This window comes from Anthonomus grandis, chromosome 17 (genome assembly GCF_022605725.1).
Source record: "Anthonomus grandis grandis chromosome 17, icAntGran1.3, whole genome shotgun sequence".
Lineage (NCBI taxonomy): Eukaryota > Metazoa > Arthropoda > Insecta > Coleoptera > Curculionidae > Anthonomus > Anthonomus grandis.
The window spans coordinates 7,634,667-7,649,507 of NC_065562.1; the positions used below are offsets into that span (position 1 = coordinate 7,634,667).

Below are 14,841 nucleotides of genomic sequence, written 5' to 3' on the forward strand. Positions count from 1 at the left end.
GAATTGATTAATTCTTACCGTCCTTGCCTTAAGTTAACTAAAACTCATGTAGTTTGACATTTAAATGTAAAGTTGCGGTAGTCTAAATTCCGTGCATTTTGAGAACCATATTTAAAGCTTAAATAAGAAACTTTTTTCGGGAGACAATAAAGGTATAATGGTTTTCCTGGATTTTCTTAATACGACATTTTAAGTAACAATCAGTTTGATTTAATATTTAGTCTGAATGTTGACGATGTGGCGGTCGCGGCTATATTTTCTGATTTCTCCCGAGCCTTTGATTATGTAAATCCTGCATTGCTGGCTTAGCTATATGAATAAGACGTCGATCCTGACTGGTTTGGATTTATCCTATCTGGTAGAAATCAACATCTATAGGGAGTGCTACCAATATGTGTTCCATAGACCATGGAATTCCAGAGGAGCCTGTGCTTGTTTTTTCTGTATATTAATGACTCCGGCCATTTATTAATGCAAGATGTTTCTGAATAGGGTAAAAATTTCTGTTTAGGGTAAAAAATTGGTGTAATTCAAATGTTTTAGATTGAACCTTAGACAACTGACCAAATGATTATTCAGGAAAAGCCATTGGAAATACATACCGGCGCCAGGTTTCTTGGATTTTGTCACCTCATATTAAACTAAACTTTTGTGAACATATTTCTACACTGAGACTGAAAATTAGCCAGTGGGTTTTATGCTGTACAAATTGTGTTAAATAAACTTGACGCAGAATGTAAACGATCATTTTATTTTTGCCTTGTGAAAAGTGATGAATTTGGTATCGGTAAAGGAAAAAAATTAGTTTGATGTGTTTCGTGTTGAGGAATAGGCTCTCCGAGTTGATCACGGTTTTTAAAGATAAGGGAACATGTCTCCAGTATGAAAAGGGAGGTAGGAGTTAAAATTGTTTGAGTCACAAAGTGTGGTCTACATGATTCTCTTTGTGTTATATTGACATTAAAGCGGACTGCTTTTTTTTTGAAGAACAAAAACTATATTTAGTGAGTCTTGATTAGCAGAATGGGATACAATGCCTAAGGTGAGACTCAAATAATGAGAAGTAAACTATTTAGGCCTAATTTTTCCCTAACCACTAGCACAGCAAAATATCTTGCTAAGAGCTTTCTTCCTAATGATAATATATGATTTTTAAAGCGTAATTCCTGGTCAATTGTTATACCCAAAAACTTAGATGTTGTAGTTTCTGGCAATGCATGACCATTTAAGAGAAGACCATTTACGTCACATTTAAACCCAATAATGTGAGTTTTACTCAGGCTCAGAGAAAGACGATTAGATGTGAACCAGTCCTTAATCTTAAGATCATTAGCTAGCTATAAGTTCAAGAAGCCTTACAATTTTTTTCACTTTCTATAGGATAGATGTGTCGTCTGCAGATAGGGTGAAGTGGCCCAAGAAGAGAGCTCTGAGGGACTCCACAATTGATGTTAAGGACTGATGATCTCTCAGCCAAGTGCATAACTGATTGGCTTCGGCCTTCAAGGTGGGAGTTAAACCATGAGTGTGCCACTCCACAAAACCCATATCTTTCCAGCTTAGACATTAGAATTCCGCGATCCACGCAATCAAGTGCCTTTTATAGATAGCAGAAAACTGCTACCGACACATTACTTTGGTTCACACCAAAGCAAACACTCTCGAAGAAGCTGTAAATTGCATCCTGAGTACTTTTAGATGATTAAAATCCGAATTGTCTTGGTGTTATAATTTTAAGAGATCGAAGATAATCACAGACTCTTTTTTTGACTAGCTTCTCTATAACTTTTGATAAGGTTGGAAGTAAGGAGATTGGGCGATAGTTCGACGGATCATCGATTTTCCTTATAAACGGGAACCACCAGAGAAGACTTTAGGCAAGCTGGAGACACACCAAGAATGGTTAATAGCGATAGAGAGAGAGTCAAGGGCCTTATCGGGTAGTCGCAAGAGCACTTTAGAAGAGATATCATCTTCTTTACTAGATTTTTCGTTTTAAATTTCGGCGACTATTATCCTAATTTCTTGCCGGTTTGTATCATAAAAAGCGAATGTACGAGGAATAGAAAGATCTTTAAGATAAGAAAGGGGATCTGCGGTAGATGTCATACTTTGGGTTAGGTTATTAGCTACATTACAATAAAAGGTATTTAAGTGGTGTGGATTAAGATCAGGGTTAGAATGAGATGAGTTTTTGCGAAATTCATTAATTAATGACCAGCTTTCCTTTTGTTTATGTTTGGCCTTATTAAGTAGTAGTATATTCCCTTAGCAGACTTTATGAGTTTACTATAAATATTACGATAACTATTACAATAATTAATAAATCTTACGTTATCGGTGAATTTCTTCAAGACCGTAGAGTATTTCCTGACTTTCAAACCTTTAGTAAGCCAGAGCATATTCTTTCTGGTGTTTTCTTAATTAGTTGTATGGGAAACGCCTTAAGAAATATCTCAGTAAACATCTTGTAAAAGTTAGCAGTAGGATCTGAAGTAAGATTTAAATTCTGTGATTCTATTCTGTCACACAATCTCTGATACTTAACCAAAATTAGCAGTACTAAATATTCTACCAGCAATACGCTAGGATGTCTGCTTTGACACACACCGAAATATTTATAGTGGAAAGTCTCTAGATCAGATATGCCTGCATTCAACATTAAACAGATTACATTGTTGCAATTTGAACAAAAATAGTCAATCAAAATTCTAGAATTATCTGAAATCCGCGTTGGTTTGTTAACATGCATTTCTAATCCATATATAACAGGCATATTAGTAAGAAGATTAGTGTTTAAAGAATCCTTATCATTAAAATTAATATTAAAATCGCCGGCCAAAATAATCTTTGAAGCAGATGAAATATTTGATAGAATATAGTCCAGACAATCAAAAAATTCTCTTAAGCCTAAAGGAGAACGGTACAAATAAATAATATATAATTTAAGCTACTTGCAATATACTAACTACTTGAATTTGAATGTCCCTTCTTCCATCAAATGATCATACTTTTTGATTTCAACAAAATATCTCGAAAACCATCAATTTTTTTCTTACGTCATTTTATGTTTTTTTGGATGATTCATCTCCCAAGGTAAATGGTAAAAAAAATAAATAAAAACTTCTAAGACCGCGAAAATCCTGTACAGGGTGTTTGCAATGTGAGTAGCCAAACGGAAATGGTGAATAGGTGAGGTTATTGGCTATTTAAAACGCATAGTATTTTTTTGTTTTTCCTCAAATTTAAGGAGTAATATATTTTTTCCTTTAACCTTCAATTTTTTTAAATTTTTGGCCAAAATGGCGCACAATTAATTTTATTTTAAAGACTTAATGTTGTCTCGTTTAGATTTAGGTAATAACTGAGAAAAATATTTAAAGAGAAACTAATAGTGGAGTAACAAACTTCCTCAAATCAATAGAAAAAAAATGTTACGTCAACTTTACAATGGAAAAAATAACAATAAAAAAAGTTGCGGGGTTTTAAAACGTGTTAAAAAACTTCTCTAGTTAATAGTCTTTCTAACGATATGCCACATGTAACAAAAATAATTAGGTAACTTACGAAAAACAAATAAGTTTGTCTTAAAGGACGCGTGAACCAATTTCTTGAAAGCAACCTAATTGAGCAGGTATAAACTTATACCTCTTTCTAACACAGCTAAACCTGTTACGTAATAATCTCCTTTATCATTCGGCGACACTCCCTTTGTGCCCCGCTACCTTAAACTGTTACCTGTCACTAACCATAATCCTAGTATTATTTTTTCGAGACTTGTCTTTCTCCGCTACTTCACGTATTTTTAACTCCGCTCTACGCATATGGTTTTTGTTGTTCATTTTCGTTAACTTTGTTTTATTGTTACTGTGGCTGGTACCTTTAGAAACGAGGAGTACGCCGATATCCTAATGGCATATAATAGAGCTGATGGAAATGGACGAGAAGCAAAAAGAATTTACCAAGAGCATTTTCCAATAGACGCCAACCTAATCGTCATAATTTTGAAACGACCTTGAGACGCTTAAGAGAAACTGGTAGTCTAAATCACCGTGAACATGGAGTTCGCAGACAACGTAATGTTGCTGATGACGAACGAATTCTGGAGGCTTTTGACGAAAATCCCACAACGAGCATCCGGACTGTAGCTGCCAATCTAAATCTAAGTGTATGGAAGGTCTGGTCTGTTCTTCATGCCAACGGAAAGCATCCCTTTCATTACACTCCCGTGCAAGATCTTGAAGAAAACGACTACCAAAGACGCATTCAGTTTTGCCGCCTTCTGCTACATATGGACGTGGATAACCGCGATTTCTCGAAAAACATACTGTAGACAGAAGAATCCAAGTTTTCAAGGGAGGGACCAACTTTCATAATTTGCAATATTGGTCCCCAAAAGAAGAATTCCTAATTAGTAAAGTCCAGTGCAACGATATATTAGAATGATCACCCGTCAAAACACCAGCATTTTACTTCTCAAACAATGTAAATAGAAGGTGGATGACATTGTTTGGCAGGTGGAATGCTGGTGTTTTGACGGGTGAACTATTATCAAAGAACCTTAATAAATCTAACCCTTAAGAATTAACTATCCGTAAGTAGTATTTTGTTGGTGTTTTTGTGGATATAAATTGCAATATAAAAGGCAACAAATTTAAAAATTATGTATCTGCTATTTTTCTAGGTTATTGTCAAATTAAAGATAATTATTAACTTTACATTAGTACATTGTCATTATGTTTTTATGTTATAGATGTACATGAAACAACTTCTGAGGTAGTCAATGCAGATGCTCAACCGACTGTATTATTTGAGGTCCCAGTTAATGAAAATTTTATGTTGTCTCCTGATGTACTACATGAAATGAAAAGTCAGAACCTAATAATCCAAATTAATGACAAAGAAGTATTAGACTGCTCAGGACATGACGAAAATATTAATCATGACGTTGAGGGCGAAGTAGAAATAGAAATGTTAGAAGAAGAAAATCATGATAATTTGCTAAATGAGAGGGAAATTCTTGCAGAAGCTAGTAGCACCATAAACAAGCTGTAAAAATCCCGAGAAGTAACTAAACTAAAAAGACTGAGAAGTGAGAGCTACATAGGGTACACTTGGTCAAAAAAAGAAATTATAAGGCATGACAAAGTAAGGAAGGAGAGATGTATGAAATGTAGATGCTGTCATAGTAAAAACATCTAGAAAAAAGACAAGCAAGAGTTTTCTGTGTCATCAAATAACGCAAGAACTAAGAAAGAAAGCATTCGATTATTTTTGGAGTTTGCCAAGCTGGGTTTCAAGAAACTCTTACCTTAGAGGTTTAGTTTCGATCACAGATATAAAAAGAAGGAGAAAAGAAAATAGCAATAAAACAGACAATCGCAAAAAACAGTCTCATTCTTGTTATCTCCCACTGGAAACTGGTAACATCTTGTTTATTTTAGTAAAATGACCATTTCTTATTGGTTCTGTTGTTTCAGGTAAAAAAGTGTTAGTATGCAGAACAATGCTACTTCATACTTTCAATTTGGGACGAAATACGTTTGAACGATGGACCAGCAATTTTCATCAAACCGAGAAGAAGCAATAACCGAGAAGATATGGACAGTGAAGAAAACTCGGATGAAAATTATGTTGCAAATCAGGCTAAATCAAATGTAAGAAAATGTATGAAAATGCAAGCCCGTCAGTGGTTGAAAGACTTACCGAAGGTCCCGAGTCATTATTGTCGGAGCTCTTCTACAAAAATGTACCTTGAATCTGTATTTAGATCAACCCTCCATATTTATAAAGTGTACGTTAATTTTTGCACAGAAAAGAACATAGAACCAGTATCACATACACTATTTACAAATATCTTAAAATCTGAGAAAATTGCTATTCACAAACCTAGGAAGGATCAATGTGATCTATGTTGCTCGTGGAATACAGGTAAAAAAGCGCAAAAGAATCTGCCTCGAATGAAAAGCTAATTGTAAAAATGGACTTGCAAAGTGTCCTTTTGGCGCCAAAGTTGGAAGCGTCTGCAGTATATTACAAACAGAAATTGCAAATCCATAATTTTACAGTTTACGCACTTAACGACAAAAGTGTGGATCTTTATGTTTGGCACGAAAGCAATGGCGGTGTAACTTCAAACGAATTTACAACGTGCATTGTTCATTACATCGAAAATGCTATTCAAGAGAAAACTTACAAGCATGTTGTTCTGATATCCGATGGTTGCGGGTATCAGAACCGCAATAAGATTCTTTCTAGTGCCCTTAATAATTTAGCAAAAAATTTAAATATTACCATAGAGCAGCTCATCTTAGAACATGGGCATACAATAATGGAGGCTGACTCAGTTCATTCCTCGCTTGAAGCATACTTTAAGCCCCCAATTTATGCGCCATGTGAATATCAGTGGAATGAGGCAGGCAAGAGACCATCATCCATACAGGGTACATAACTTTAACTTTACTTTTTTTTTTAAAATACGATAATGTTAAAGGCAGTTTTGGTTCAATAAAACCTGGAAGAGACGCAAAAGTAACAGATATACGTGGACTATTATATTTGCCATCCGGCATCATGAAGTACAAATTGAATCACAGCGATGATTGGATTGAATTCGAAAAACCTCGTCAAAGTCGCAATAAACTACAATCTACAGAGCTTCCGTCTGAACCGCAGCAACTACATTTAGCTGAAATAAAAATAACAAAGCAAAAATTTGAACACTTGCAAGAACTAAAAAAAGTAATTGAACATGATTATCATGCCTTTTATGATTCTCTGCCGCATCTTTAAATACTATCTATGTATGTATTACCTAGGAGTATAAATAAAAATTAAAGAAATATACCCAAATGCACACTTTATTGCTAGCACTGCTATGCCCATCAACTTATCCTGCAAAAAGCGGCGAGTCAACATAAGCCGATAAAAATATTTTTTGTAAATTTATACGCATTTTCGTCCTTTTTCGGCCGATCTCCAAAACGTACGATGGTTCTGGGTATTCACAACAGGTTTAGCAGTGTTAGAAAGAGACATAAGTTTATACCTGCTCAATTAGGTGGCTTTCAAGAAATTGGTTCAAGCGTCCTTGAAGACAAACTTATTTGTTTTTCGTAAGCTACCTAATTATTTTTGTTACATGTGCACATCGTTAGAAAGACTATTAACTAGAGAAGTTTTTTAACACATTTTAAAATCACACAACTTTATTTATTATTATTTTTTCCATTGTAAAGTTGACGTAACATTTTTTTTCTATTGATTTGAGGAAGTTTGTTACTCCACTATTAGTTTCTTTTTAAATATCTTTAATATTTCTCAGTTATAACCTAAATCTGAATGAGACAACATTAGTCTTTAAAATAAAATTAATTGTGCGCCATTTTGGCCAAAAATTAAAAAAACAATTGAAGGTTAAAGTAAAAAAAACGGGGAAAATCTAATAAAAAAAGGAAAAAATATATTACTCCTTAAATTTGAGGAAAAATAAAAAAAATACTATACTATGTGTTTTAAATAGCCAGTAACCTCACCTATTCACCATTTCCGTTTGGCTACTCACCTTCCAAACACCCTGTATATTAGGGAGGGCTGAAAAAGGCTGAAAAAATGTTTTTTTCGAAATTTTATTTGGTATAGTGAAAATAGTTGTGGAATGGTTTAAAACTAATGTTGTATTTTTTTCAAAATTAAAATAAAATTTGACCGCGCCCCAATGACCTTAAAATAAAAAAAATATTTTGGATTTGGTATAACTGTAAATAGTTCATAAATAATATATTTAAAACACCAATAAAATATCGCAAAAATATCTATAATCTTAATATTATCATAATTAACCGCGCCCCAACCTAAAATCATTTTTCATCTATAAACCAAACTTACGCCGGCCCTGTCCACTAATATTTACGCATAGCCTAATCACCCTCAGGTTACCAAAAAGATACCACTTCAAAAAAACCATTAAAAGACAGTTCCTCTAGTGAAGAATATGATGATATATCACAAGACGAAAACTTTAGGTGGTCCTATTCTCTAGAAAATGATTTAGTATTAAGTGCCTTAAATAAAAATAAAACCCAAATGCGAGTCTCTTTATCTAATGTTGCAAAAATGGCGGATATGACTGGTGCCTCGAATAGGACTGTGGCAAAAATTGCCACTGCTACCCTTGAAGATTTTGGATTAGTTTCTTCAGATAACCCAGTCAATGTAATTGACAAAAATAAAATTAGAAGGGAACTACAGAAGAAAAGAAAGCTAACTAAACCAAATTGTGATATCGAAATTAAGATACAAGAAATTTATTTTGATGGAAGAAAAGATCAGACTATGGTTCCAAGTAATGGACGCCGTGTTATCAGACAAGAAGAATACATAGCTCTTATAGAAGAACCAAAAAGCAAGTATCTTGACCATTTAACAATTAAAGGATCTGGAATATCTGCCAATATTGTAAAAAGTATGATTTCTTGTTTAAAGGCCAAATCAATAAGTTTAAACTCCATTAGGGCAATCGGTTGTGATGGTACAAATGTTAACACGGGCTGGAAAGGTGGTGTGATTAGATTAATGGAAAAGCAGATTGGAAAACCCGTCCAATGGCTGATATGTTTGCTTCACGCCAACGAGTTACCTCTTCGACATTTTTTGCAAGAGAATTTCCCGAAAACATAAAGAAAATAATTGATAATGTCATAAGCACTAACGCTTACTTTGCCCATCCCAAAAACATTCTGTTAGGAATGATTACTGACTCGTGGAGTCATATACGAGAACTGGGGCTTCGTCGAATTTTAAAGTCAAGAAAATCTAAGAGTTTTTAAAATACCTGCTCTCAACTGGAATGGAAGAGACTACACCGATCTTATAGACTGGAACAGATGCGTTGTCACCGAACCTCCTTTATTAATGGACATTTCAAATGAGGATTTGACGGAAGCAATACAGCAAAAATCGGTCATTATGTTAAATAAATTTCCATGTCACACTCAAGCTGTGGAGAGATGTGTTAAAATTATCACTGAAGCATCAGGGAAAGTTTGTGGCCATGACAAAAGAGATGGCTACATTCGAATAAAATTTGAAGGTAGAAGTGATCTTCCATCATATGAAAATAAGGAAGAGTATTACAAATTAAAGAACTCGATTAGGCAGCCACCTCCTCGTGGTGAGTTCTGGGTTGAGTAATTGATGAAATATGGTATACTTTACCAAATAAAGCCACCTGTAATAAAACTTTTCTAGAAAAGTTCATCAAATTCTCAAGTGAAGAGCTGTTTTTATATACTTAAGGGATGGCGCGTGGTGAAAAATCATTTTTTCGCTTTAATTTTTTTTGTGGATACTTTATACGTCAATACCTAAATTTTAACTACTATACAAAAAAAAAATATGACCTTGAAATTTTGACCCTTTTAAGAGCCGGGGGGCGCAGTAAAAAATAAGAGGAAATTAAATTTAAAAAAACAGGTAAATATTTTTTATGTCCTTCAACTTTTTAACATTATACCAAATACATTTTCAAAAAAAATTTTTTTCGGCCCGCCCTACTGTATATCCTTGTACTTATTATGGTTTACAACTATTATTATTATTAACGAAGACAATATATAGTCCTAAGGATGAACTCACACAGATCGAAACGTTAATAAAAATTATAAATCCATCGTCTAAAGAAGATTTTTTTGACCGATATCCAACAAAAAAAATGAAGCAAGGTTAGAAATACGGTTTCTTACATGTCTTTTCAAATCGAGTGTGAAGGCAGCATAACGTGTAACGTCAGTCAAATTACCAAAAGTCAATTTTTCCCAAGCGAAAAATAGGTTATGTCTTTATTGTTATTATGTTCTCATAATATAAATATACAATAAAAATTAAACAAAGTTTTAATTATACAAAGTTGGGCTTATCTTATGAGATTTGCCAACGATGACTACTAGAGGAAAGTCGGCAACTACTAGAATCGAGGTGGAAATTGAGAAAAACCGAGAAGATGGCAACTGGCTGAAAGTTATTGAACTAGCCCAGCAATTGAAGGAAAAATCTCCAGACTTTGGTAAGGAGCTAAAAAAACCATAATTGCGTGTTTGCTATTTAAATAATTATGATATTAATTAACTCAGTTTTTTTTAATATTATTAGACAAACTGGTTGGTTTGGTGCATTGAGATTCATCAGTGTTCTTTACATTTTGATTCTTGCTATATTTATCATATTGTCTAATAGCTATTAGTGTCTTATTATTGTGCCTGTGTATTTAAATTGCTGCTCCTGAGAGTATAAAGTAAGCTGCCATGTCAAGATTTTGGCTTCGGAAGAAAGGTAAATACTACCTAAAATAAACTTATGCTTGACAGATCAAAAAGCAATTATACAAAACAGATATCTTTAAAAAAAAAAACTAAAAACTATATACTTTAGGTAGGGTCAAGTGGGGTAATTGTAAATGATTTTGTCAAGTTTAAAAATTTATGGTTTTTATCTGTGTGGCGCAACTTCTGTTTATTAAATATTTTAGCTACAATTAATTTACTATATTGCATAGACCTTATATTTTGCGAAAATCCAAAAAAACATTAAAAAAGTTAAGAATTAAAAAAAAAATCAATAAAAAAAAAAGTTGTCACTGTTTACTTTTACCCCAATGGTATTGGGGTAATTGTAAACAGCTACTACAAAAACCATTTAAGTAAATAAGAAAATTTGTGGGGCAATAGTAAACATTTGAATTACTGAAGTACAAAAAACATTCCTATTTAGTTTGAGAGGCTGTTTACATTTACCCCTAAAAAGTAAAAGGCATTAAGATACATGGAAAGCTCTAGATGATCTTAATATTTATGGGAAACAAAAACACAATATAACAATACCAAAATTTTATAGAATCAGTTGATGCTTTAGCGATAGATATCACTGACATTTGTATAAATAAATAATAATAATAATAATAATAATAAATATTTTTTATTTGCATAGAAGAAACAAAAAAAATACAAGTTTACAAAATCTAGCAATAAATTTACGCAAATAAAAGGCCTACAAATTCAGAATTCTGCCATGGCAGATTCTGGTCTTTAACATTGTGGCCCCACACTTCATTAAAAAAAAAAAATGGTAATTTCAGTAACGCTCATTAACATTAACGCTTAACTAATAACTGATTAAATACAGCTTTTTCTTTAATCCTATACCTAATAAACCTACATAATACTACATAAGAGTTCTAAATTCTAAATTTGACAGTTTAACATCAAGCAAAACAATACACACTGCAAATACCCAAAAAACAGATTAAATTTTTTGTTAAATAACAAAAAATAGAAAAATTATTGCAGACAATAAATAAATAAATAAAATGATCCCAATACCAAAAATTGCAATAAATTACTTAAGAAAACAACCATTCAAAAAGTTTAAAAAAAAAAAAGAACTTAAATTATATACCCTGCTGATTCATTAGATTTACAATCATCCTCCTACGAAAAGTATTACAAGAAATTAATAATTGGTCCGGATCCAAATTTAAAGAATTTATTTGATAAGCAAAATTGTAAGAAAATGATCGTTTAAATAACTGTGTTTTATGTCTCGGAATGAGAATAGTATTTCTTCTTAAATTTAAATGGTGTACATCATTTCTAAAAGTTATTTTTTGATAGAGATAGGGCGGACTACGATATATTAAAATTTTATAATAATAATAATAATAATAATAAGCCTTTATTTCCAACAGGCAACTTGCCCAATAACAGGAAACAGTTGCAAAACAATGAAAAATATAGTTAAAAAAAAAACACACACAAACAAACCTAAAAGAATGAAAAGAAAAGAAAAAGAGTAAAGTAAATTCACATTCTCAAAAGTTATCCAAAGAATTAGAACAAATAACTATTAATATGATATAAAAACCCAATTATAAAAGTTTAACAAGATAATCACATATTCAACAAAATTAAATTAAATTAAATTAACTGCAATATACCTACTAACTATAACTTAAACACATGGGTCTTAATCCCAAGAGTAATGATCCACCAAGATATCGACAATCACATGAACCGGAGAGAAATTTATATCGCACATGTGACAGATCCGATTAAATATAGAGCATATTGTATATAGTGGCGATTTCAACAGGATGTTAGTATGAGGCCTTGGCAGAAAGAATGTTAGGGGATGTCTAGCATTAAGCCTAGGCACCATGAAACGTACACCGGAAAGAAGTACAGGACTATCAATGAATCCATTCAGTAACCCATGCAGGAATTTTACAGAGAAGATCATTCTTCTGAGTTGTAATGGATGTAGATTGAAGCGTTCCAATAGTTGCCGATGATCAAACCCTCTTACCGGATATATGCCATCCTGCCTGAAGGCCAAAAACTTAGCAAATCTACGCTGAACAGATTCAAGGAGACCAACATGATTCTGATAGAGCGGGTTCCATATAATGCAGCCAAACTCCAGTTTTGATCTCACAAAGCAACAGAAAAGCAGTTTTAATGTAGACTCCAAAGTAAAACTCTGAGAACTTCTAATTATGAACCCAAGCCTTCTCAGGGCTGACTTGACTATGTTATTGAAGTGTGGAAAATTTATAAAAAAATGTTAAAGAATGAGCAATTCTTCGATTATGCATATTAAGCCATCCAAGTTCGTGAAGTTTATGGGAAATGCGGTTTCTCCTACGAATGCCAAATATTAGTCGAATGCAAGAGTTTTGGAGCTTTTGCAGTCTACCCCTATCCTCATAATCAAGACACCAGCCATACACTACATCACAGTAATTACATTGTGAAAGGACCAATGAATCACATAAAAGCTTCTTAATATCTTTACTTAAATAGTGTCTATGCAAATAAATTAATTTCAAAGCAAGATATGCCTTTTTAAGAATATTAGACACGTGATGTTTAAAACGAATATTATTATCTACTATAAGGCCCAAACTCTTACATTTGTCAACAACTGGAATTCTTTCGTCCCCCAATTTAATGTTTATACCATTTAAAATATTATTTACATTAGTTCGATTACCTATGAACATTATAGATGACTTCGAAGGATTTAATTTTAATAAATGCTTTGAAGAAACATCACAAATAGCTTGTAAATCTTGATTAATTTTAAACTCAGCCATTTTAAAATCTCCTGGTAAAAATGAATAATATAACTGCGTGTCGTCTGCGTAAAAATGATGGGCACAATGCTTTAATTGAAAATAAAATCTAGACGTGTAAATGATAAAAAACAAGGGTCCTAAAATACTACCCTGAGGCACACCACTTTCAACTTCCAAAGGATCAGATATGTCGTTATCTATTTTAACACGTTGAATCCTATTATTTAAGTAAGAGGCAATTAAATTAATAGCAGCATCAGAAAAGCCAATATAATGAAACAAAGACTTTAAAATTGAGTGGCTAACGAAATCAAAAGCTTTAGTATAATCCAACAACACCAGAGCAGAAATCTTACCCTCATCTCTAGCCCGAATTACGTCATCAATAACGTCCGCCATAGCCGAAGTACAACTATAATTTGTTCTAAATCCAGATTGCTTAGGTGGTAAAATATCATTATTATTAAGAAAACTACGAATTTGAGAGTCTAGAATGCGTTCGAGAATTTTTGAAAACGTTGGTAAAATACTAATAGACCTAAATTGACTAAAATCAGTTGGATTATGCACTTTCGGCAATGGCAACACAAAGGCTTCTTTCCAGCATTTGGGAAAGTAGTTTTTATTAATACACTCGTTAACAATATGTAAAATAAATGGTATAATAAAAAAAATATAAACAGATACATCCAATAAGCAGTTTTCAGTTTACACTGTGTTTAGAAACTGATGTATTAAATGCAATTTTTACTATTAAATCAAATGCCTGTGGGTTGGATAGTATAAAGATCCAAATGATTAAACTTTGCTGTCCGGTTATAGTCCGTTTTCTTACACATCTTTTTAATGAATGCCTTCTGTGTGGCCAATTCCCTGATCTGTGGAAATCATCTGTGGTTCTTCCTTTGCCCAAAAATAATAACGAGTAACATTTTCTGACTTACGATCTATAAGTTTGTTATGTGTGTGCTCTAAGATCCTGGAAAAACTAATTTATGCCCAAGTGACTACTTATCTAAAGCACTACTCTCTCCTTAGCCCTAATCAATCAGGCTTTCGTAAAGGCTATAGTACAACATCTATTTTATTGCGCGTCCTAGATGACATATATGAAGCAGCTGATAAGGGTAATACTACAGCACTGGTTCTGCTTGATTACAGCAAGGCTTTTGACACGATAGATCACAAGCTTCTGTGCGCTAAGTTGAGTTCTTTGGGATTTTCTCTTTCGTCCATTCATTTTTTTGAGAGCTACCTATTAGGTAGAACTCAGTCAATGCGTTTTGAGGATGGGAAATCATCTTTGAACCCTTTGACTAAAGGCGTGCCACAGGGACCGATTTTGGGACCCTCGCTGTTTGTTATCTATATGTGTGACGTGGACTCTATTGTCAATAATTATATAATTCAACGATACGCGGATGACAGCCAAATATATACCAGTTTTTCTAAGGCAAATGCAGACGAAGCTGTTCTTCGATTGAATGAGTGTTTAGAGTCAGTAGCTGAATATTCTAAAAATATTGGGTTGCGACTAAATCCGTCGAAGTCAGTCGTAATATACATTGGTCCTGATCATGAGTGGGCAATGAATAATTTGGCTATTCATGTATCCCAAACTCCAATCCCGATCGTGAGAGAATTTAAGAATCTCGGCATCATAATTGATTCTAAGTTACGATTTTGCAGCCAATTGGCAAGGGTCCTTCAAA

General features: G+C 33.2%; 1 protein-coding gene across 2 annotated transcripts in view; it reads left to right on the forward strand.

Moving 5' to 3' along the window:
• Positions 1-9,830: 9,830 nt before the first annotated feature.
• LOC126746624 (tetratricopeptide repeat protein 7B) overlaps positions 9,831-14,841 on the forward strand; it is a 159,900-nt gene continuing 154,889 nt past the window's right edge. The window contains exon 1 of one of the 2 annotated variants that reach the window (XM_050454954.1): positions 9,831-10,063. In XM_050454954.1, the coding sequence (XP_050310911.1) occupies positions 9,937-10,063 (127 nt within the window). In that variant the 5' untranslated portion in view covers positions 9,831-9,936. The remainder of the gene's footprint in view (positions 10,064-14,841) is intronic. The other variant, XM_050454955.1, reaches the window with a different exon arrangement.